At 40.0% G+C, this 26,263-nt stretch overlaps 2 protein-coding genes across 2 annotated transcripts in view; one reads left to right on the forward strand and one right to left on the reverse strand.

The window, feature by feature from the left end:
• Positions 1-23,338, reverse strand: part of LOC144661432 (uncharacterized) — a 37,446-nt gene extending 14,108 nt beyond the window's left edge. Inside the window, exons 1-6 of the mRNA XM_078522196.1 lie at positions 23,106-23,338; positions 21,692-21,941; positions 5,129-17,146; positions 3,440-4,929; positions 1,820-2,462; positions 669-1,208 (exon numbers count right to left, since the gene is read on the reverse strand). Coding sequence (XP_078378322.1) covers positions 669-1,208; positions 1,820-2,462; positions 3,440-4,929; positions 5,129-17,146; positions 21,692-21,941; positions 23,106-23,309 — 15,145 coding nt within the window. The 5' untranslated portion in view covers positions 23,310-23,338. The remainder of the gene's footprint in view (positions 1-668; positions 1,209-1,819; positions 2,463-3,439; positions 4,930-5,128; positions 17,147-21,691; positions 21,942-23,105) is intronic.
• A 2,745-nt stretch (positions 23,339-26,083) lies between these two features.
• Positions 26,084-26,263, forward strand: part of LOC144661443 (uncharacterized) — a 61,517-nt gene continuing 61,337 nt past the window's right edge. Inside the window, 1 exon segment of the mRNA XM_078522220.1 lies at positions 26,084-26,199. Within this exon segment, the coding sequence (XP_078378346.1) occupies positions 26,114-26,199 (86 nt within the window). The 5' untranslated portion in view covers positions 26,084-26,113.

Genomic DNA, 26,263 nt, shown 5'->3' on the forward strand with positions numbered 1-26,263 from the left:
ATATTTGGACCAAAGCCTTTTCACAGGCAAAATATAAAAGGTACTGAGGAAGCGTAGTCGCCAGATACAATCAACAAGCTTCAATAGAACTGTTTTATGTGACAAAAAGGCATTAATTTCAATTCATACTTGATGTGTTTAGATGTTCCTAAAGGGGAGGGAAGCTTAAAGAGAGCCACAGAGCAAGTAGGAAGCCGCAAGAAAAAAGCAAGCCGTGTTAACGGCTTTGGTATTTATACGCTTTATTACACATGTGTAATGACTTAATCTCTTTGAAATTTAGCTAAGCTGATGTTACTGTTTGTCAAGTTTATTTCTTTTTCATGTAAATTGTTGTTTATGATTAGTAACAATTGGTGATTAGTTAACCACAAAGCCACAGAGGTCAATTATATGACTAGTATCAAGCGTTTTAAATCAAAGGTCATAAAATATTATCATTCAATATTGTTTCTCGAGTACTGTATTTGTTTTGTTTGGTCAATTATTAATGGGTATTTGGTTATAGTGGCCGTATTAACGGGGTTTATTATAAGAAAATGTATGGGCGTTTCGCCAGGACAAAAAATGACCGTAATAACGAGGTGGCCGTATGGCGGATTTTCACTGTACTGCCAAAGAAAGAGAAGATTATCTATGTATCTAACTAGATGTGCCAATCATCTCACCTGTAACAGTAACATTCGTAACCAGTCCCACTGCAGTGAAGGGTTGAGGACAGGAAGACAAGTTTCTAGCATCACATAAAGCAATGTCGTAAGACTCGATTCCAGACTCGAAGTCCACGAAGTCAACCCAACGTGCACTTATGTCATCTTCGCCGTTCAGATAATCTACATCTGATACCATTCCATCTGTCACAGTACCGGAAATGGGCGGGGAATCATCAACTGTCACTCCATCTGATGTGACTGATGTTGTCACACCTGCACCATTAGTTGCTTTGACCGTGACATAGTACCGCTGGCCATTCATGATCGGCTTGGTAAGAACACTGCGGGCAAGGGTGCTATTATGGTCAAGTTGCGTTTCATTCACGAGGTCACAATCTCCGGAAGACAACCCAGCACACCAAGTTACTTTTATTACGTCACTTTCAAGGTCTTCAAAGGCACTCCAGTGAGCTGCAATGAGGGTTCTGCTTTGTTGAATATCAATGTCTTTGTCTTCTTCAGTTCCATCTAGTATGGCACCTCCATTTATAGGTCCTGTTTATATGGATAACAACAAACATTCAACACTTAATTGTAAGGCCCATAAAACTGAACACTGTACCAGAGGTTTGGTAAGGCTCTGATATTATTGGCAGCAGCGTCAATTCACCCGTGTTGCGAGTAGGAGTTAACTAAACATCGCCACCAATTTCATTTTTCCGAACAGTATCAAAACGGCTCATCCTTGGTGGAAAAAACCCTGTAAAACTCACCAGCGACGTAAAACAAAGAACGATCAAGACAACAATGAACCTGGAAACGAAGTAGGAAAACAATTGATCCAAAACAAAGAAATATTTCACACGTTTTTACAGCGAGGTAAACCAATTAAATCTCCAGTATAGTGTAAATGGACCTACATAGTTACGTAACAACAGCGCCACACGCAAGGAAAAAAATGCCAATACTATCATGCACAGTATTAAACACATAGCATGTATGTTACGGAATCGTTTTGTGTACTCTTAAAATAACACATACTCCTGAAGATTTTAAACATACTGACATAGTAACATCTTGTCAGATAAAATGTCCCGAATAGAAATGAAAACTGAGAACAGATATTAAAAAGTTCTCCAAAAACAATTTACAATATCAATTTTCACCTGTCTTGTCAATAACAATCCTGTCAGATGTTTTGACGTCACTCGTTAGACCAGCTCCGTTCTCGACCTTCACAGAAACAAAGTACGCTTCTCCATGAACAAGCGGCAAATCTTGGTAAATGTATAAAGTGGAGTTTCTCACGTCAGTAAAGTTCTTGTTGTTGCATTCTCCTGGCTGAGTTCCGACACAAACGTAGGAAGTGCGTATACCGCTCTCCTTATCCCAAAAACCGTTCCACTGAACAACTATTAAGGAATGTGTAAACTGTTGTTCGGCCTTCTCTACAACTGGGCTTGAGCTCTCAATGTAGATTATCTCACCCATAAAGGGAGGCGTAGAATCGACCATGAAGCCATCTGAATAGAGCTCTGTGGAGAGTTCAATGTTATTTTCGGTCAGAATTTTCGTTACATACCTGACTCCTTCTTTGAACTCTAGATCAGCCACACAAATAAATGTTTGGTTCCCTACATCTAAATCATACAGCAAACAGTCATTTACGTCCAATTCAGAACAAACGGAGACTTCGCTTTTGAGTACACCACTCTCGGTATCCACGACATCCCAGCTAGCACAGTAGCTGTCTTTTGCAGTCACATAGTCAACATCTCCATCACCTAAGCCAAGTTGCATGTCTAAGACCTGAGGAAATGAAATGATTTGTTTCTTTTATTAAATATTTTAGTGGCGTTCTTGCTTACCTGCACATAAGCAAACTGTACTGACCACTTAAGATTGACTTATTGGTTGCATGATTGATTGATGAGTGGATGGATGGCTTGATTGGTTGGGTGATTAATTGGTTGGTTGGTTGCTTTGTTAGTTGGTTGATTGATTGATTGATTTATATATTCTCTAAACTAAGTTACACAAAATTAACTAATTTTAAGTCAGTCATCCCAACACCAAAGGAATTTCTTTTGATTTTAAGATTTTGATCACTCGATTCAAATCTTTTTAGCAATGGCCAAACGGTAACGCAGGTAATTAGCAAGTTAAACTTGCATATAGACTTGCGTTGGCTGCCAAACGGACTCGCGAGTGCACAGAAATTGTCAAAAAAGCCATTTCAATGCTACTGTGCGTGCCGCAATTCAGTACTTGAAGTAGAAAAGGAAGACTTTCGTTGACTTGCGTTGAGTGGCTAAACGGTGAAAAAAATTACGTTGGCTTGTGTGCAAACTTGATCTCTACCAAAGTTATCGCAAGCCAACCCAAGTGGACGCAGGTCCTGGCGTTTGGATCTTGCGTCCACTTGCGTCTCCGTTTAGCCGGGCCTTAAGACTAAATATATCAAAAACCAAATTCGTGTCTTTTACGGGACGCAGTAGTGCATTCTTAAGTTTTTGTCAAGCCTTCGAATGGAATTAATTTAAATAACTCATTCAGTGCCAACTTAACGCTATGTTTTGAACGAAAAACCCAAGAAAAAACTGCTTGAGTTTGGGAGGGTTCAACTGTTAAAGGAGCTTTGTATTCGTGCCGAAAGATATTAAAAAGTAGAGATGTGAAAACAAACTTTCAAATCGTAAGCTTTAAAAATATCATTTTTCTATAATGTACAGGCAATGCAAATGAACAAAAATGAAGCAACATGAGTTACAATCGGTCGTACTTACTCTAGAGAGAATCGGTGGAGTGGTGTCAACTTTAAACCCGTCTGAAAATACCGTGGTGGATGCGCCTGCGTTGTTAAAGGTGCTGACAGAAATGAATATTGATATCCCTTCAGGTAGTGATGGCAGAACTTGTTGACCAGCACTAGTTCGATCTCCAACGTCAGTTTCGGAAGTAATGTCACAGGTACCCTTTTTTGTGCCAGCACACCATGTAGACCTAGTAATATCCGATTCGTCATCCTGGAACTCATCCCAGTTGGCATAAATGTACGTGCCAGCTGCTTGGTAATCAATGTCTATGAGTGCCTGACCATCTCTCACTTTTCCTCCTAAAGGTGGTGTACTGTCAACTCTAACACCATTAGAGGTTGCTGTTGTGCTGTACCCGGACTCGCTAGTTGCTCTCACGGCGACAAAGTATCTTCGATTGTGACTCAAGTTTAATCCCATTATTGTCCCTGTAAGCTTGATGCCAACACTAACAAAGGAACTCTCATCACATGTTCCCGGTTCGGTTCCTACGCACATCTCGTACTCAACGATTCTGCTATTAACATCGGTAAATGGCGACCAGTTGGCTGAGATTTGAGATGTAGAGCTTTGAAATTCAATGTCCTTCTGTCGTTTCAATCCATCATACACAGTACCTACAGATGGCTGTGCACCATCCAGAATAAACTGGTTAGAAGTAGCTTCACTCAATAAGCCAACCCTATTAAAAGCTCGGACAATTACGACATACGATATACCATAGTTGATACCGAGGGCATCGATATTAGTTGTGGTCTTTACGCCAACGTTCACATATGGGCTAATACATTCATTTTTTACACTCGTTTGACATATGGCCCATTCAAAATGGCTCAACTGACTCTCGCCATCAACAAATCCACTCCAAGTAACTGTAATTGAATCCCCCTCTTTGAAATAAGTGGTTTCTGCAGTTGTTCCTACGGTCACATTTCCAACTGACGGTGGGGTTGTATCAATAAGAAGTGGTGGAGCGACGACCATCGAAGTCAGTCCAGCACCATTTGTCACAACTATCATTACAAACACGACAGTACCAGTAACTAGTGATTCAGATATGTAGTGTTTCATTGAAGTATCTTCAGGGTCTACTGGAGTTAAGGAGACGATATTACAGGAGTCATTCTTGGTTCCTGCGCACCATTCAACGGAGGAAATTTCACTTTCCGTGTCATAGGGCTTATCCCAATAGAATGCTAGGTATCCACCATCGTTTTGGACCATCACTTCGTTTTGGACCATCATTTTGTTTTCTTCCTGTTCAACATCATAGTGGACCCCTTCTATCACAGGTGGCGAGGTATCGACAGAAATTCCATCAGAATAGATTGCTTCTTTAAGACCAGCACCATTGATAGCCTCTACGGTAAAAAAATATTGCATGCCTTCTTGAAGATCAATTAAGTGATGAGCACTTGTGCGAAGGTCAGCAGATGCCATGCTTTTTACGTCACAAGTGCCTGCAAAAAAGCACAAGGTCTCGTTTGTTAAACACCTAACAGTTCATCGACATGGAAACGTTCAGAAAGTGCAGTTTCCAAACAAAAAACGCTTAATATGAGCTATCGCATCAGTACATTGTAACTAGAATGGCTGGTCTAACGATAACTAGTTAAACACTGGCATGTCATGCACTACTTTCAAAGAAAAAAGTCTAACCTTGAGCTTTTCCAACACACCACAGATATTCCATAACATCACTCTCAGGATCATGAATACCATTCCAGTGAGCAAACAGCATTCCTCTGTCTCTTTGGTAGTCAGTGTCGACAAACGCCTGACCCATCGGCATGGTGCGATTACCATCCACAATGTCACCAGATTCTGGGGGCGTCCAGTCCACCACTACTTGAGGTGATGTTATAAAGGACTTCAAACCAACCATGTTAACGCCAATCACGGTCACGTAGAACGTCAAGCCTTCATGAAGCGTGAAGTTTACTTGGTCTAAATCAAGGGAACGCGTTAGACTGTCGACACGTTGACTGGCCATGAGATCACTTTGAAGTGGAAATCTGCCAACACTAACGAAAAAGTGGCTTATTCCGCTTTCGAGATCATCAATTGACCAGGTAACTACAGGAGCAGAAGGTGATGTTAAGAACAAAGTTTCCTTTCCCGATGACGGTGAGATTTGGATTGATTTTGCTATTGGAGAAGTTCGATCGATAATGACACCATCCGAGGACGACATTATAGTATCACCCCTTGTGTTTTCAGCCTTGACTGTAACGTAATATTTCTTTCCATTCGAAAGTGTCAGGTTATGGAAGCGACTGGCTTTTGTTTTTAAATGATGTACTTCCATTAATGGCCATGCACACGGGTCTGATCCAGTTGTATTGGGTGGCAGGTCTCTGATGCACCAATCATACTTTGAGATACCAAACACAGGATCTCTGAAACCACGCCAGTGTGCCCAAATTGCTCTGTCATCAAGCTGGAAATCAATATCGTTTGCTGACGTGACCGGTCCGTCGCTTACCACACCAGCCGATAGTTTTCCCAATATTACAAGCATTCCCAGCGAGCAATCTGTTCTGTGAAGTTCAACTCCATTTGTAACTCGGACAGCAACGAAATATGTTTCATTTCCTACAAGGGTTTGATTTTCGATAATGACTCCGCCAACAGACTCATCAGCGACTACCTCAGTATACAAATCCCCACCATCTTGTTTTAATTTTTGGCAGTCTGTTCCAATAGCCCAGCTGGTCTTTTTGATGCCACTTTCAGGATCTGTAAATCCTGTCCAAGTTACAACAAAAGACGAATTTGGTACTTTGTTTCTGTTTTGATCATAACTGCGCGGGAAAGCATGATAGGCAGCTACAATTCCAGGAGTTGGTGCTGAGCGATCAATGACAATGGCGTTTGAGGAGGATCTGCTGGTTAACCCACCTTTATTAACAGCCAATATATTTAAAAAGCACGTAATTCCCTGCTGAAACGAAACACTGGATACAGATATGTTATTTACTAATGGCGAAACGTCAGAAACGTTCTTGATGTCATTTGTTTCTGGAGTTGTTCCAATTCCCCAGGACACAGAGATCAGGCCACTTTCTTTGTCACCTACTGACCATTCAGCTATTAAGATATCATTTCGTGGATTGAATGTGACTTTAAAATGAGTTATTACTGGAGGTGTGCTATCAATTGTTACACCATTTGTCCAGTAAATCGTATTCAAACCAACAACGTTGACAACATCAACTCCGCTCACATACTTGTGTCCTTCTTCAAATTTTGTGGTCACCCGACCTCCTCCTGTAATAATTGCCGACCCCGATGAGTTAACACGGGCTTTCAAGGTGTAAAACGGTATAGCGTATTCATTTGTTTGCACATCTCTGACCGAAAGCCGATATCGAACTATTGGGGATTCATTGTCATAGCACACCCATGAAATAATGAATCTGTTTGAACTCGGGGAATATTCAGTGTCTTCTCTATAGTCGCCCTTGCCATCCCAGACCTTCGAACATATTGGGGGAGTGGTGTCAACAGCAAATCCATCAGATTGTTTGGTAGCTTCCAAACCGACGCCGTTTACTGCAGTTACGTTGACATAATACGTTTTGCCACTGACAAGATCCTTTGACAATTCTAAAGTTGACCTGGTAACATTTCCATGAAAATTGAAGGAACCGTACATATCCAGGGAGGTGTTGTAAGAATCTCTTCCCCAGACATAAACTCTATATTCTTGAATACCGCTTTCAGCGTCAACAAACTTGAACAAAACCAATAAAGTCTTTTTTGTGTCTTGATAGTCACCATCTCGTAAATAAACTGGATTAGCTGACGTATTGTCGTAAATGATACCATCTGAAAAGGAGACAGCTGTGAGTCCAACTCTGTTTGTGCATCGAACACTACCAAAGTAGCGAAAGCCCAGCTGAAGGTACTGATTGGTGGTGAAAGATGTTTGGAACACTGGTAGACTGGTGAAGTTCATTATGTCTGTGTCACCTGGCTGTAGACCGAAAGCGATCTCAACGGTGGAAAGCCCAGTCTCTGGGTCTAAGCACTGCCATGTTACTTTAAGTGATGTTCTAGATGTGTAGCTTAAGTCCTTACTAGGATCATCACCATCGCGAGCTGGTTGCGAAAAATATGGTGGAGTGCAATCCACTAGCACGCCGTTCGACGAAACTACTGAGTTAGGCATTCCAAGTACATTGTAGGCAATCACTGATGCATAATAACGTTGGCCAGTCGTCAGTTCCGAAACTTTTATTCTAGAACTCGTGGCCGTGTTTACCATCCCTACGTTTGTAAATTCCTGCACATCTTGGCCTCCTGGAAAAGAGCCAAATGCGAGATGATAGGACACAATCTTTGTTTCATGCTCTGTAAAGTTACCCCATGAAGCTCTAAGGACTGACTTCTCGTTTTGTACGTCTATTTCCTGCCCTGGTCTTCCGTCAGTAACATAACCTGGTTGAGGAGGAGTGGTGTCTATGACTACACCATTGGACTGAAAGAAGTCGAAATTCCCAGCTCTATCAACCAACTTGAGACATGCGTAGTACTTGTGTCCTGATATTAAGGTTAGCCCGGATAAAACGTGAAAGTTGGATTTGAACAAGACAATCTCTTCCTTTTTGACATCACAGACGGTTGTATTAGACTTGCTGGACAATCCGAGGTACATTTTCTTGATTCCAGAGAAATCGGTAAAGCCATACCAGTGTGCGCGATAAAGAGAACTTAAGCTCTGAAATGCAGTGTCCGGTAAGCCCCATCCATCCAATACCACTCCATTTTGAGGTGCTTCAAAGTCAGAGAGCAAAGGAGGAGAGGATTTAATGGTAAAGAGACCAGCGCTGTTTATAGCTAATATTGTGATAAAATAACGCCGGTTGTTCTTCAGTGGTGTTGGTTTAAATGATGTCCAGTTAGCCCGCAGTGATGACATTGGCAATTGCAAAGAGTAGGACTCGAATTTAATGACGTCATTGGCACCAGAGTAACTTCCAACACCGACTTTGTAACCTGTTACCATAGAAAGGTCATCTTCGACCATAAAGTAAGATCGAAATGTAAAAACAGTAGTATTTATAAACGCTATTGTTTCACCAAAATGACCGTGCTGTACGAATGTTATTACCGGAGGACTACTGTCAACGATAAATGTATTTGAAAGGCCACGGGTAGCAACACCTGCCTTGTCAGTGGCTTCGATAACTACTGAGTAAACACCATCTTGTAGATTAATGTTACGGCCAGTGTATCTTTGGCGCCCAACTAATTTGAATGGTGCGAGAAGTTCGTCAGTACCTTGGGACACAACAGAAATACCAAACATACCAATTCCACTGTGAACATCATAGAAACTGCCATTGCTACATTGGCTGTAGTTTAGAACTGCGGATACCCGCTTCTCATCTGCCAAGCACCAATTCCATCTCGCCCATACTGACTTAGTTATCCACTGATACAATACTGGGGGACCTGTCAATCCAGTGAGCACTTTCCCAGAATGCGGAGGGACAAAGTCTACAATAGCACCATTACTGCTCGCGTTGACACACATTCCTACTCTATTACAACCAACCACAGTCACAAAGTAACGCTGACCGCTCTGAAGGAGGATTCCTGTTATTGTCACATTAGTCTGCAGGCCCACAGAACTGAACGCTTTAATGTCAGCTAGTCCAGGTTTAGTACCGAACCCGACACGATATTCCGCCAGCCCGCTTTCTGCATCAGCGAACGCTTGTTTCCAATGTGCACTGAAAGTAAAACGGTCACTAGTGAAGTTCCTGTCCTTTCCTTCCTCTCCATCTTTGATGTACATTGAAGCAACTGATGGCGGTGTAATGTCCATCAAAATACCATTCGAGGAGACAGTTTTTTTGAGACCCGCTCCATTGATGATCTTTATGGTAACATGGTATCTAACTTTTGCAAGAATCAGCATCTTAGGAAATTGAACATAAGAAACACTATCCATTGTCGTTTGTAAAAGGGAAGCGAGCTCCTCAAAAGCTCGTATGTTATCGCCGCCAGGGTACGTTCCTATGCCTAAAAGCTGTGAACTGATACCACTTTCACGATCGAAGCACTTCCACTTTGCTTGAATGCTGTTTAACTCTCTCACAATATCTGCATCGGAGGTGTCTGTCTCATCAGTTACGTCAATTACCTGTCCTTCGCAATACGGCGGTGTATCGTCAGGTATAAACCCATTCGTCTCAATGACTGTTTGAAGTCCGGCGGCGTTGGTTCCACGAAGTACAAGCCTATAAGGAGAGCCCGCTTCAAGCGAAAGACCATCTATGAGGGGTGTCTTTTGTGTAAGAGGTACATTGACAAAAGCTGTGACATCTTCACCAGATATGTTTGTCACAATTTTCCATTCATACTTGGTCATGGGACTCTCAGGATCAATAAAGGGTTCAAACTTCCCACGAACCCGTCTTAGTGATGGAAGGAAGGTAGCGTCATCTTCACCAGCACCGTCTTGAAAATGTGTTGCTATGGGCTGAGTTGTGTCAATTGAGATACCGTTGCTGCACACAACTGCCTTTAATCCAACGACATCCATTGCATAAAGACGAGTGAAGTACTTTTTTCCATGTTGAAGATTCAAACCAGACACTTGAATTGAGTTAGAATCCCCAAGAGAAGTCATAGGAACCACATTTGGTTCTGATTCATGCAACGTACAAGTTGGGTTAGAAGAAACTCCCCATTTTAGATTAACAATCTCATTGAAATCACTTTTAAATGCGAAATTCATTCCTAACGAAAAAATATTGGATTGATAGTCGATGTCTTTTCCTTTCACTGCACCATCATAAACATAAAGAATCTGTGGTCCTTTTCGTCTTGCTTGGAACAACGGGCAGTGAGCCAAAGAACTGTCTTTTCCTTCGGCGTTTGTTGCCATGACACTCACAAATACATCTCTACCATGCATGATTAGCAGGTTTGTGGCAACATGGCTAAGCGACGTATCAACTTTAGAAGATTGGTCATCGCCGGAACCTTTGATAGATCCTATTCTGACTTGGTAAGCGTCAATTTTCGTATCTTCCTTAAATCCATGCCAGTGTACAAAGTATTTGGTGTCTGCTACTTGTCGTGCTGTACACTTTCCAGCTTCTGGAGGTGTTCTGTCTATATCTGCATCACAATCGGTAAAAAGGATTCTCTCGATTGCTTTTGCGGACCACCACCATTCCTTGAATGTATTCTTTCGGCCCCAAGGGAATTCAATGTTGCATCTAACTAGAGAGCATTTGGCTTTAACATTTCTGAACCTATACCAAAGATAAACTCCAATACTAAGAGGAGTCATACGAATTTTCAGTTCGATGCATGCGTTTAATGGCCAGCTGCCAATTTCTATACGTAACTCTGGAATAAGCTCGGTCTCAAGTAGTCTTGCTTCAATGGTTACACCGGCTTCAACAAGTTCAACAGCAAGGCTTGCGCCAGCATATACTGAAATCCACGCCCCGGGTATAAGACCCAGTTTGAAGAGTTTGGTTTTCGAGCAAAGCTCTGCCTGGTAACCAATTCGATAATGACCATTAGATCCTGCGAAAAACCTAACAGGTATTCCAAACACGGGAACGACGTGTGAATATTCAAAGAAGTTTTGAGAGCCTTCTAGTAAGGACCCTTTGAAAAAACTCATACAGGAGCTCAGATCTGCAACATTTCTACGCATTCTGTTTTCGTTTTCATGAATTTTCTCAAGTTTTGCATGGTAGATATCGGATTCTAAGAGTTCTTGAAAGATACTTCGCTTGCGTCTTGTTCCACATATCATATCTCCAATGGGAAAGATTTTCCGCGGTCGTAACACGTATTTGCCCATTACTTTAAAGTAGAGACAGTTTTCGTTTATTCCAAAGGTAGTCTTCAGGATGGGCAATCTTATTTTAAAGTATCTGTCTTCAAAGTCGCCGCCAACGAGTTCTACATTTTCTTTTTCGGCAAACGTACCACTCGAGAACGCCAATGCAATAACTTCATTATCAACTGTAGTGACAGATTCCAAGCCGAAGGGAGTTCGAACCACTCTTGCTAGGGTATTTTCTCCTGTTTCGTCACCACTGTTCAAGTGGTGAAATTCTAGCTTACATTGAAACCCTGCAATTAATGCACATCTCGAGATACACGCATACTCCTCTCCGAACTGTCTTACAATCGTCATCCCTCGGGAATTAATTCCAATGTAAATCACTCTGTTCGGAGCTACAGAAGCGAAAGGCATATCACCATTTGATAAAAGGGTATAACCGTATGCCTTGCCGCCTTTACCATTTACCACCCACAGCACATTGCTTCGTTCATCGTAAGAGACAGATCCAGCTGTTTCGTCGACAGATACAGTCTTTGAGATATCAACTCGGGTAGGTTTAGGTGAAGAAAACGTTGTCGTAATGTGAGATTTTCTAACAGAATGGATTTTATTGTTATTACTATCGCTTATCCAGACAAAGTCTCCAGCTAAAACAACACCACCCATTTTAACAGATAGAGGATTACCTCGTTTTGTTAGTAGAAAAATGTTTTTGACCCCTTTTTCAAAGTTTGTTATAACAATGAGAGAAGCTTTGCCTTCATTGCTTGCCACTCCATACATTCCAAGAATCATTTCGTTGTCGGAGAGTTGAGCAATCCCTTTTACTTTGTAATCGTCGAACAGGCCCGGTGTTAGCCAGCGTCCGCTTTTTGGCATTGAAGAAAGATCATCAAGTTGGGAAAATTTCCAAGTGAAAATGGTCGATAAATATGATGGTGATGACCTTCGTATGGAACGCAAGCAGACTTCCTCAGAGCAATAAGATATATCTTGCCAAGGTTTGTAATCGCTCGGGTCCAAGCCTCTTTGTCTTTTTTGAATCGTGTTCAAGAAATCTGTGACTTCACCTAAAAACCCGTTTACTTTGCCAGCTGCTTCTGTCACTTCTGATGTATACTTGTCAAGCTTGGGTTTTACCACATTGCTTAGCTCTCCAGTATCAGCAAGAAGGTTACTTGTTGGGTTTGAAAACAAATCAACCACTTCTTGTAACTTATTCGTAAATTCCAACGCACTTTTAGTGCCGGTATCCAAAGCCTTGAGAATATCGCTAACATCATTCGTATTTTGCCACAAGTTATATGTGCAATGTAACTTGGAACGTGCACTCTTAAGCCCGTGACGAAGTTTAAGTATAGCGTCATCATACACACTATGCAAGGCTTGAAAAGTATCCACTTGGAAATTCTGAAGATTATCTTCCATTTCCATGGCTTTCTGTATATATTCGGCCATCCTTTGATGACGATCGTTTGCGTATTTTGAGGACCATATTTGACCATCACTTACTTCTCTTTTAACCCTTTGAATATCACGTTTAAGAGATAATTCTCGGACTTGGTCTAAAAGAAGCTTTACGACATCCATTACCATCGTTATATTATTAACATCTTCTTCGGCTTTGCCTAATAGGTCGGAATATTCAACAGATTTCTCAAGTTTGTCCTTGATGTCATAAACTTTATTTTTAATGACATTTCCTTGTTCAAGAAAAGCTTTGTAAATGCAGTTACCACTCTTCACACATTTCTGCACCTGGAAGGCCTTCCACGTTTCCGGCACTAACGTGTTAAGGATTTTTATCTCGTTTATGAAGTCTTTATACTGGTCGATAATAAATCCTCCAACTGAGACTGCCTTACGGACACACGGCTTCGTATTATCAAGTAATATTTGCTTCATTTGCTGGCAACCAGGTAGCTTACCTACTGTTTCAAGTATAGGAGAAAAAGCGCTTACGAAAGGCTTGAGATCTCGTAAAACTGCTATCACTCCATTTACCATGGAACTTACCTCTTGCAGTTCTTCTTGTATCTCGTTTACAGATTTCCTTATACTCTTAAATTTCGGTAAACTTTTTTCGACGAAGATGGCAATATCTTCACTGAAAAGCACTTTAACCTCCTGAACAATATCAAAGCCTCTACATTTGTCAAGCGTGTCGGAATTGATGGCGTTGAACTTATTACAAACATTTCTTAAACGTCGATCGAAGTCAACTCCAAACTGTGATCCGATGTCAAGCTTTTCAATTTCATCTTTATAATGGCCAGCTTCGTTTGCAAAACTGATTACTTCGTCTACAGTTTTACTTGCTCTGTTTGCATATTCTGGAACACTTTTGAGATGTTTAAGCACTTCACGGAGACGAAAATCTATGTTGCTTGCGGTGTTAAGAATTCCCTTTTTCGTGTTTAGAATCGAAAGAAAATCTGACACAATTTGAGCAACACGAGAAATCTTTCCTACACGAGCTACTAAATTTTCCTGGTGCCAGTCTACAACTTTAGCTACTGCAGACTTTAAGTTCGTCCCGACAGTCTTGATGTTTGAAACCACAGGCCCAATCACAAATACCAAGTCATTAAGTGCCTGACGGGCGGTATTTTGCACTTCGTCGATGACATTAGCGGAAAAAGACACCGCTTTGGTACACGCTCCACTCATTTTCGACGCTGTTTCGTTGCTAAAGTCCACAATCCCATCTGCTAGCTTCTGAATATTTAGGAGCTTTTCAACGAGTATATCCTGGAACTCAGAAACGAACGCTTTAGCAGAATCTGTAATCTTATGTTCTACCTCGTCAATCGAAGTGTCCAAGATAATTTTAAAGTTAAGCAATTCCAAGAGCACCTCTTGAGTTTTATTCTGGATGGCCTTGAGAACAAAGAAACCTTCCTTCTCAATATTTTCTCCAAAGTCTTTAAACTCCTGAGAAAACTGTGAGGCTGTTTCATGGATTCTGCAGGTTTTCTGAACACTTTGCTCTGCAAACTGTGCCAATGATGGTCCAAGTTCTTGAAAGAAGTCCGTCACGTAACTGATATCGGATACATTTGAAACGTGGTAATCGAGGATACTGGCTATTGCCGAGAAAAAAGATTGTAGAAAGTCGGAAGGGTTAGAGGAATTGTTGTGATTTACTCTGATAAGCCCAGGAAACTGTGTTTGCAAGTCAAATTTTCCCCCAGGTAAGATTTCTTGAAAGAACGTTCCGTGCTCGAAATTGAGATGTGTGAAATTACTGAAAAAGTTTTCGATATCGCCAAGTAGAGCAAGTAATTTCTGAAAGTCTGGGGATTTCAATTTAAGGTCGTACTTTAAGCCAGTTTTCCAGTCAAAGCCAAGGCCAAAGTTAAATCCACTTCCTTGAAACGGTGGAGAGCTTGTCCTCAGAAAAGGCAGGGCAAGTGTTGGTAACTCTGTGCCAACTAGAGAGTCCAGCAAAAACAAAATATCCAGAAAATTGTGGCTGAAACTTTGCAATCTTACAATGACTGCCCGAAAATTTTTGAGTGACATGGAAAAGTGAAAAGAGACCTTTAATGGAAGCTGTAAGCGGAATCCCTCTGGTACAGAAGACCCTAATGTCATAAAGTAATCTTCAATCTTGGCAGTCTGTTGACTTTCAGGGACCTGTCTGAGAGTTTGAAGAAGGTTCTTTATTCTAAAGCCACCAGGCAAATTATTTGGCAGGTACTTACTAACACCATCGATAATTCCAAGTATCTCATCAAGAGTGGCAAGAGCTTTCCTATACTGTGCCTCAAAAGCAGTAACCTTTGCAAGATGTTGCTGTATCTTCGCGATTCTATCAATCAGTGGTTCCCACCTTTTTACTTTACCAGCTAGATCTTTCGAAAAACTGATAATTTTGCTTGTGCCTTTTATAGCTCGCAAAGGAATTGATAAGCCTTGCAAAAATTCATTAAGGTTATTCACAAAGTCCGTAAATGCGTCAATTTTCAATGGGATATATCCGGCAAGTTTAGTTCTGAATTTACTTATTTGCTCCGTGATGACGCTTGTAACACTGTCAAATTGTCGAAGAAGTTCATCGCCAGCATCTCCGACAGTATGAATAAGATCCTTTGGAAAGTCGTTCTTAAAACTTGCTGAAGCCTTAAAAGCAGCCTTGCCCTCTGCTACTTCAGTTGAAAACTTAAGAAAGTGCGCTCGTATTATCCCGAAATTATCAAGATTAACCTCAAATTTCCCGCCAAAAATTCCAGCTGTAAGCACAACTGTATTTGTCAACTGAAGGACAGTTTCGGCTCCTAGCCATTCTCCTCCGACACCCTTATTCCACCTTTTCGAAATACCTAGTTCGTATGCTCGAGGGCGCAATGCTGGAAACAGGGCACGCTTTTGGCGATGAATTATCATTCGCCTGTTACGCAAATAAAGTGCTTTGGTATGATTACCATGGTTTTCCAAAAACTCTTGTATCGACGAGTCCAAAGCGTCACCCTTACTTGAGTGCCACAACGCATGTTCCAAGCCTTGAACAACGGATTCAGTCAAATTCTGGTGGTGATGTATAAATACATTAACAACTGACGCCTTGACGTCAATATGTTCGTCCTGATACAAGGCTGTCATCAGATGGTGGTATGTGTCTTTTGGAGGCAGTTTCCGCATAGCTGAAATGACCGCTGATCGAATATCGGAGTTATCGTGGTCAATATGTTCGAGAAGGACTGGAAGCCCGGAATGATGACCAAGATTTCCAAACGCCCAGATATGGTCTCTAAGGTGTGACTCGTATTCTAGACTATCTGGATGGTAAAGAAGTGACTTGTTTCGGTACCTATGATGAATCATCTCAGCAACGATATCGCTTAAGGTGTCATTGTATCCTGCTCTCGTCGCTCTCTCTGTTATTCCAGCCAAGACCAACATCGCTGTGGCTGTAACGTCTTCTCCTTTTCCATTTTCTAATGTCAATTCAAAAATAGCATCAAAGAGATTAGAGTGAATTGACCCGTCTGGTAGGTAAAGGACTGACAACAGCAACGTCTCATATTCCTCTCTGGTGAGCGGCCTTGGATTATCGGTCTTGACCGCACGTGCAAGGGCATGTTGAGCTTCATATTTACCATACGCAGCTAGCGCAGATACATAGACGGCCCACGAGGTAAGGTTTTGGTGATTTCGATTTTGAACCAATCGCTCGACCGCTCTAAACACACGTTTATCGTTCCGAATCATGCGATGCAGCTCACTCGTGCAATAACCGATTTCTCGCTCTTTAACACTTTTGTCAACAAAACAGCGTAGGACTTCGTGCAGAGGCCGAAATTTCTTATTTTCTCCTCCTATTTCCGACCATTTTATTTTATCAGTGTCATCAAACAGCAAACTGTCTCGAGTAAGAGATTTTATGGTCTTTAGATACGCGTTCTCAATGGTAGACCGCCTAGAACGCTGATGTTCGGGCGACTTTTCAAGCTCAACACAAGATCTTAACATCAGTTTGCTGTATCCTCTGATTGACATTTCTATGTCCTGCTTTTGGAAGTCTTTGAAATTCTCTGCTCTTGGATGTCCTTTGGCAGGTTTGAGGAATGCACTTGTGATACGGTGAACTTTATCCACTCTTCCACTTTTTACATGAATATGAGCGCTGTGCTGAGACTGTAGCTTGTGCTCACCTCTCGCTGGAGTACCGTCTGCAAATTGTTGGTAGTCGTAGTTCGTCCAGGTCCGATGAAGATGAGTGTGTGTATCATTGGCAGACAGGACCTTGTACTTGGTTCGAAAGATACCGGAATCATCGTGTTCTTGCACTTCGTAGATATTAGATTTGTGAGCCTCTTGTAGATTGACTTGAAAGGCACTAGCGATGCCTATTAATATTGGAAATGATCACAAGTTAATGACAAAGGTTACCGTCTCTTTTTGTTGGTATTGCACAAACCACTCGAATTCCGACACTTACCGAAAGAAGATATTAAGAACCTGTTAATAATTTTTAGGAGGGTTACCTTAATACACTTAATCCAACTGTTTAAAAGAATTTTTACGCGCGATCGCGTACAAATGTGACCTTCATTCATACATGTCGTTTTGTTTTTCTTTATGGAAAATGATGAGACATCTACCAACAGTCCCAATCACACATCCAATCAATCACTCAACCACCTTCTCATTCACCCACTTTCAACACGGTCCATTAATTTATATTAGCGTGCAGATATTTATTGTACATATTACATGTAATTCTTTTTTTTTCTTTTTTTTTCTTATCATTTTATGCTCTGTTTAGCTGCTAACGATAATTATTACTGTTTTCATCGGACTTTATAATCGACTTTAGTATATACACAATATACACGCTCAAGCAATCTGATTTGTTGGCTATCTCGTGCTATTAAGCATTATTCAATACGCAAAACAAAATAGCCGGAGTAAACTCGCGTTTCTGATCGCAAATACAAAAAAAAGCTGAGCCAGAAAAGATACAACAAGGCTACAAAATTTGGCCTGATGGTTTTCAAAGTAAGAGAAGACTACATATTTCGCAATTTGCAGCACAAAGTCCACACAACTCGAGTGAAACGATTAAAAAAAATTGCTTACCATCAAGTCGCTCTTCGCCGGGCAGCGGCAGAAATAAATACCGCAGATTTACCGGCAGCAACATGAAATGTTATTCAACCAAGATTCTTCACAAATAGTTAGGAAAACGTTTTGTGCGAGAAAACCTCCAGTTTTCAACACAGTTCTGCACACATTCAGTATAATCCAAACTTTCAGTTGGATCCTTCGCCAACTGTTCTTTCAATTTTCAATGCTTTGCTTCAACGGTTAAAATGTTTTGCAACCAGGTTTTTTTTATTCATAATGCAGGTTTGAATAGTGTTAAAGGACCATTTTGCTAGATTGTCACGACGATTTTATCGAAGAAGTACATTTCCCATGTTTGAAGTATTTATACCAGGGGGGGGGGGGGGGGGGGAAGAGACGAGGTCTGGGACCGAGTTGCGATGCTCTCACAACTTGCAACGCGATCAATTCACGGTGTAGTCAGCGGGTTTTGGACGATGATGCAACAGGCAATCTTTTCCCGCGAAATGGAAGCTATGGCAATCACGATGACCATGCCGTGGAATCACTTATTATAAGGGTTCAATTCTCTTTACTAAAAATCTAAAACCAGTGTGTTTATCCGAAAATTTCGTCATCATCGTGTAGTTTTAAGAACGCAGAATTTTGTGATGCCGTGCTACTTTTCAGTGCTGAATGCAAATTTTTGTACCACGATTTTCAACTGGCCCACATGGGAATTGTAAATGAGGTAAAACAAAGAACGACCAAGTCAACAAACAACCTCGAAACAATAGAGCAAGAACAATAGCTCCGACCAGCGCGGGAATATTCGATCGCCACGTTGTCATTACCATTTCCGTGAAGGTTTTATTTCATAACAAACGCCACATATTGAAACTATTAAGAATCTTTCCGGGGAAATGTTCGCTGCTTAAGGACAAAACTTAGAAAGACTTTTTTTCATTGCTATATAAAAAATATAATCGAACTGTTGGTCCCATGTTGTTATTGTTTTGGCAAGTTTACAAAAAAGGAGCTGCTCATGCCCCTCAGAGACATCCGCTGACTATCGCCCCGGTGATTGCTTTGCAAGTTGTGAGAGCATCGCTCAGATTTCATATAAGAGAATGTATGGGAAGTTGCTTCCCCCCCCCCTTATTTATACTTCAAACATGAAATATTAAAATATTTGAAATATTATAATATTTCAAAAACGAGTGCGAGTGTTTCATCGGGGTTTCCAAACACGGTAAAACTGATGAAAGCACGAGGCCGTAGGCCGAGTGCTTTTATTGTTTTCGAGTGTTTGGAAACCCCGATGAAACACGAAGCACGAGTATTTGAAATAGCTTCTCAATCGGCTCCTTATTGCAAACAAAGGATACTATTCACGAAAAGCGCATAGTTTGTGATGATTATGTAAGATCCGTGTTTTTCACAACTAAGCTTGTTTACTTCAAGCCGCCACAATTTGCATGCAGTGGCGTCCTGGTAGTTTTGAAACGTAGACGGGTTAGCTCAGGATGAATATCGCCGGTTTCGGCCGCCCAAAAATGTGCAAGAAAATTCCTTGCTTGCCCAGTCGAAGCATAGTGGACAAGTGAGCCGTTGAAGTTTTGAGAATCGAACTTGCCAAACAGCGCGCGAGCAAAAATCCATTTAAGCTTCTTTACTTACCCGGGAGGTTTGTTCAAGGATTATGAAGTTAACCGCGTGCAAATCTTGAAGAAAAGTTGGAGTACCTGGATGGTCTGTCTTTAAAATATTGGCTCACAAAATTCGTTCACCAAAAACTCGGTTTGGAATAAGAACGGTGGTCGATCGCTACGAAACAATGCACTAGTATTGTAAACGTTAATTTTAGGGTGATTCTACTTAACCCGTAAAACAGAAGCTTGTCTATTCAGTCGGTGTTTGTGTCATTAATATATAAATTAGGATAACCCCGCCTCACAAGGGTTTGACGTTTCATCAAACTCTAGAGTTTGATATTTCATCAAACTATCGTGGAAAGGTCCCTGTCCAGTGCTTCATCGGGTTTTCAAACCACACGCACCTGACCAAATTGGCGTATCCTGATTGGCTTGTCAATTCATGAATTATTAATGAGTTTGAGAAGTTTCTGATTCGCGCATCCCGGTATGTACAGCTTGCATGTACGTTTTCTACGCATGAATTGAAAGGTCTTTTAAAAGACTTTAAATGGTTCCCTTCTGAAAACTTTGAGATTGCTTGTTGTTGTGATCGCTTCGTGCGTATGCGTGTATATACTAAAACTATATTTACTGCTATTCACCTCGATTTCTAAGAATAACTGTTAAATATTAACTGTCACATTCTATTTTTTTTTTTGTCAACGCAACTGTTCATGCATGGATAGAGCACCTTTCGAAACAAGTGAAGCCGTTTAAAAATTTCTCTTGTTACAATTTTACCAATTGCCATTTGTGAATCATTGGTTTACAAATAATATATATTAAAACATTGAATATAAAAATTCCTAAAGGCGAAAAGTCCTTTGCTTTTGTAAAACTACGAAAAAAATGAACTTTTGGCACTGATTTTGACAAAATATTTTGCGTTTCAGGCAGTTGAAAAATGGAACACATTAACAATGGTTTCGATGTGACGTGTGTGTTGTGCTTTAAATGTGTCTTTGTTTCAAAATACTTATAACCATTTTGTTCTTAATTATTGTTTCAGGTTACTATCACGAATATGAGACAATGAAAATTAAGCTGGTTTTAAAAATTTAAAATATTGAATTTTAAACCAACGATAAATTTAAACCGCAACATCATGTGCATGTATACACCCTAATTTGCTAAAACCCGCGAATTTCAAACTCGTTCACAAAATATCTTTGGTATTGTTCGATTTCTGTGTGCAAGGGCACTACTGAAATGCAGTTTGAATGCCAAATGACCAAAACGACTAGCAGCAAGCATAGGTGGGGGAGGGGAGTGGCAGTGAATGGTAAAATTGCGAGACTGACCCCTTGTGAGACCGATTCTTGAATGACTTCAGAAAATCCGAGCCCGTGACTTAGTGTAGAGAAGAGAGTGCAGTACTACATGACAGGAGTCGTGCCTTCAATTTACAGGCCGGGTGATCCTAGGGCAATAATAAAAGCAGAACTGGAAGGTATCTGGACTCCCTGTGAGGACTAAAGGAATCTTTGACAAAGATAATATTTTTTGATTCTATATTAACTGTCAGGAGCACTGAAAATACAATCGCGACGTCAAATTCCCGCGGAAAAATGGTTTCACGAAAACTAACGACGTGAAATTTAATACCATGCTAATGAAACCTTGTTTTTGCAATCACGATAATTAAGTCCCGCGAAATTAAAGTAACAGAACAATTAAAAAGTCATGAATATTATGAGCGAAAATTTTTAAAACTTTTTCCTTATTGTCTTTCTGTAATACTAGGTATATCTTTATTTTCTCCGGTGTGTTTTAAGGTTTATCAACCTTTCCCCTCATTTCTGACCACACAAGGAATAATTAAACAGCAAAACTTTTCTGTTTCCGGATCTCTTGTTAAATAAATGCAGCTAAATTGATTGCAAGGCTACAACCGTAGGGACAGATCAAAAGATTATTTACTAGCCAATATTTCGACAATCACAGTTAATCTTCTTCAGGACCAATTGCAAGCTGTATCTATAGTTCTGACCTTGGTAAGCTAAGGACTAGCTCTGCTAGTTAAAATAATGGCAACAAATAATACTTTGCTCTTTTGACGTAGTGCCAGCCCTGCAATCCGTTTGGTTTCAGTTACCTAATAAGTATAATATTCATCTAAGCCTAAACAGTACGTATCCTTGAGTGTACCTTTCTTAAAGGCAGCTACTTCCGGGGTTTCGGTGGCCTTGGGAAACAGAACTTCCACCAAAGTGCCGTGTTCTTTCTGCCGGAAATAAAATGGCCTTGACAGCTGCTCTTCAAACTTTTCATTGACAGGATAGTTGGTAAGGACTCGTCCATAACGCACACGTCTCAATCTGGGTTCCCGGACATCTAACTTGTAAAGATGCGAAGAAGACTTGTCGTCATTTTCGCGGGATACAGACGTTACATCAACCTGCAAGTATTTGAAGAAACTCATAAAAATCGACAGCCAAGACACCAAGTGGAATTGTTGGAGAATTTGCGAATTCTGAAGTTTGTATAAATATCAATTGGTATCAAATTGGCGAATGGAAACCTTTCAGAGAAGACTGCAAATTACAAATGAATTCACAAGTTTACAAAAACAGCGCACAAAACCCTTCAAGACAATTCGTCGAACAAAATCCTTTGCCGGCAACTGCGTGAAAATAAAAAGTAGTCATGTTAACGACATGAAAAGAGCAAGAAGAGAAAAATATGATGCTATGTGATCAGATCAGATTTACTGCTGTTACAATTGCACTGGCGCGTGGTGAAAGAACATTTTTACCAAGATCATACTTTCTGCTGTTAGTTATCGATGGTTTTGCATGATCAAATGCATAGCTATTCTTCTACACGAATATCATCCGAGACGTAATCTACGCTCGACCTCGAGGTACTGGCCAGCTGTCACTAGAAGAACATATATATGTACACTGGGTATTCCATTACCGCAGAGAAACTTTAATATTCCGGATAGTATTTAAGGCAACGACCGGTTCGGTACCTGAATACCTCTTGTTTTGCATCAGAGACAATGTCGAGAACTTATCACTTAAATCAACTATTCGTAATGCACAGTCTCCCTCCTCTTTGAAATCAATGTTCACGACGCATCTTTTTAAACTGTTTCATTTTTAGCCAGTATAACCTTATTTCTTTCCATTTGTATTGTATTTTTATCATTCAGTGCTCTATACATTATACATTATAATATTCTCTACAAAAGCAATCTCTTGCAACTATATCCCAACAGGATAAAAATTATCCTTTAATCTTTAACTAATCCAAATTTCAAAACCAGATATTTTCATGGAAACGCACTTAACATTCAGTTCCTTGAGATAAGCAAACTTTCCAGCCAGGTATGCTATGTATGTAGCCTCATCTTAATTACTGGGAACAGTTTCACGATTTTTAACTGCCAGACAGTCACTCCTTGCCTCGACGATAGATTTTGCGATATTGGAAACCTGACCAAAGCATTCAACGAATTTGTAAACTGAAAAAGTACTTCGAATAGTTAATTTTTTTTATAAATGTTTGCAGTATTTTTCACTCCAACAATTGTTTATACGTTTTTACATGTACTTACCAGAGCGTGAACTTGAAAACCGTCACTCTCCGTAGATTTGGATCCTCGTGCAGTATGAACTGCTACCTCGTAAGAATAAGTACATTTGGAGTGTTGGACAAAGGAAAGTCGCTTTTCCTTTACCTCTATAAATAATGCTGCATCTTTGCTGAACACTAGTGTTAAACCTTGCAAGAACAGAAAAATCCAGCAGTGCCAATCCATAGTCACTGCTTTCTTGTCAAATGTTATTGAGCTTTTCAAGGCTTTACTCTATCTATATGCAAACAAGACGTCAGAGGTTAAACATTCTCTTGTTCTATTTCGGCATTTATGTTTCCTGTTGTTTTAATATTTTCCTTTACATGTCAAAGGTTATATTTTTTAATTTGTTCATAGCACACTTGATGGCTGAATATGGTCTTGAGAATCACGATATGTATTTGTCATTTTTTCTAAGATATGCTTTTTTCTGTCGCAAAGAACGAACTACTTAACGAGCTGAAACAGGTAGGAACTTACTTAACCTTATAGTGCAGATCAGAAAAACATACCCTACAGGGGTAAGTCAATGACAAATATTTCTGGAATGCTGTTTTGTAACTGGTCAATTAGTACTTATAAGAGGTTCTATTTTCAGTTGGCGTTTTCCTTTCCTTTATCCTCTTTCTTATCCTAAAATAATTTGATTCGGTATCGTTTCCTATTTGCATGGGAGTCCCTGTGCGAACAAAATGTAGTTTTTATTAATTTTAGAGAACAGGATGGTTTTAAATAGGCCCAGGTATACCTAACGAGACGGTATTTACTCCAACAGCGCCTCTAGTAGCTTCTAGAGAAACAACAGAATATTCAAATAATGGAATAAAGGTTTCTTTTTTGAGTAAGCTCAACACCGTGTCGAATGCGCGCCGTATCACCGCTTGTTTTGGTTACAACTTAATTTGCTCAAAATCTTACCTAGACTCTCGAATACGAACGAGAATATATAAAACTGTGTTTCCGAATATTTGCCAGCTTTTCTTTGTTGTTTTCAGTCTTGTGCTTGTACGGTGTTATAGGGTTACCCATTTTGATTTTGATTTTGCAACCCACTCCAGTGAAAACTGAAAACAAGACAAACTGCCTCAAAGTAGGCATCCACGTGTCCCTATTGACTATTTGCCTGTTGTGATCGGAGATGAAACATATACTGTCTTGCTTATATCTCATAGCAAATTAAATCGTTGCTCTATGTAAAAGAGATAGCTAAATGTAGTACTGCTAAACAGCGAGCCCAATTAACTGCTATTTTCGGCATTAAACAAAAGAACAAAAAAGTAAACTGATAACAATATTTCACGGTGTCTTACGTTTTGAATTGGTCATGAATATTGCTCAAAAGTTCCATTAATAGGCGCAAATGGCCTGAATTAACGTTAATTATACATGCGATTATTTCTGTCGCTGTTTTTTTTTTTTTTGCAGCCAAAAACGCAAACTAGAAGACGGCTTTAAACGCAGTCGTACGCATTGTTAGTCGAAAGGCATCCTTTTCACTTGGAGAAAGCAACAAAACCTCTTGATTAGCGAAGAAAGGTGTATAATGAAGTCGACTGAAATCATGAGGACTATTAACGCTTTTCTATTCATTATTCTATGGTAATATGTTATATGGAGGAACTGTTGCCCCTAAGAAGTACCTGAATTTAACTTTCCAATGTCTTGTTTTTCTTAAAAAAAGATAATTCGTATAAAATGTTTAAAAATAGCATGATTAAATCGTTTCAGTTCAAATAAATTGAATGTATCTTTTCATTACACAATTCTTTTCTACTCTTTCAATTGTTTTTGTTTTGTCAAGAGTTTAATCTTTGACGATTGCTATTGATTTGGTTTTCACAAAATATATATATTTTTTATATTGTTAAACGTAAGTAAATTTGTTTCACGTATCTGATTTGCTTTCATGGTAAGCCGTTATAACTTACTTCAGAACTTTTTGTGGAGTCCGTATTACAAGCTCTACTTTCTTTGGACTCACTCATTTTACACCGGTGATAATTTCACTTTTTGTTACTGTTATCTGTAATTTAAGGTGAAAGTTAAATGTAGATTGATTGAAAGGACTAATTGATTCTTATTAATTGCTTGTCTGCTGCACCTTTGATGAAATATGGCGCCGTCTTTGGGTGTTGAATATCAATGGCCAAGATGACTGACCAAATATCGTTAACATTTAAGAACGATTTCGAAACTAGCTCCAGAGACTTGGAAACAAATTGCATGAGGTTTTCGAGATATCGAGTTCAGATAAAATGTTTCGTTGACCTACAATTTTCCAGGTGCCATTCGCCACACCTACAAATACATGTTGTAAGACTTACACACCAATTGTGCAACGCTATTAATGTGATCCTTTTGGTAGTTTGAGGACTAATTATGATTAGATCAACTGGGTAAGCGCGGTAAGAAACTAAAGGAAGTTGTTCGTTGCCGATGTATGATGCATTGTTTTACGGTAGCAGGCATTTATGGTATGGAGAATGCTTACGAGAGCATGAACTTGAGAGTCGTCACTCTCCGCTGACTTGGAGCCTCGTGCAGTATGAACTGCTACCTCATAAGAATAAGTGCAATTATAGTGTCGGACAAATGAGAGTCGCTTCTCCTTTAGCCCTTTACACGCTGCTCCATTTTCACCAAAAAACTAGAACTGAAACTTGCAATAGTAAAAACCAGCAGTGCCAATCCATGACAACTGCTTGCTTGTGAACCGATATTAAGATGAATGAATCCAACCTGTCAGGGTTATTATGTCTACGATGTCGAACGTGTTCTTCTCTGTATTTCGCATCACAGAGTTTTCTATTGTTTGTGGTTGTTTTCAATCTTTTGGATTAATTTCATTGACCTGTCAAACATGGTGTCTATTAATAAACACAAACAAACAAAAGATTTTGAGAATAATAGAATATGTATTACTCCAGAATCTACTTCACACGGTATATGAAAAGCACTCTAACAGGTTGCCCATATGTATATTCGTCATGTTTGCCAGGATATTTTTTCTAGCTATCTGTTTCATTTCCATGGCCAACTTCAAGGTAAACCCTTCAAATCTTGACGAACATGGGTAAGTTTTTTACACTAGTTCCACCGTACTTGTGCTGCTAAGTGTTTAATTCCCTGATTTAGTT

This window comes from Oculina patagonica, chromosome 1, assembly GCF_052425735.1.
Source record: "Oculina patagonica isolate OP01 chromosome 1, crgOcupat, whole genome shotgun sequence".
Lineage (NCBI taxonomy): Eukaryota > Metazoa > Cnidaria > Anthozoa > Scleractinia > Oculinidae > Oculina > Oculina patagonica.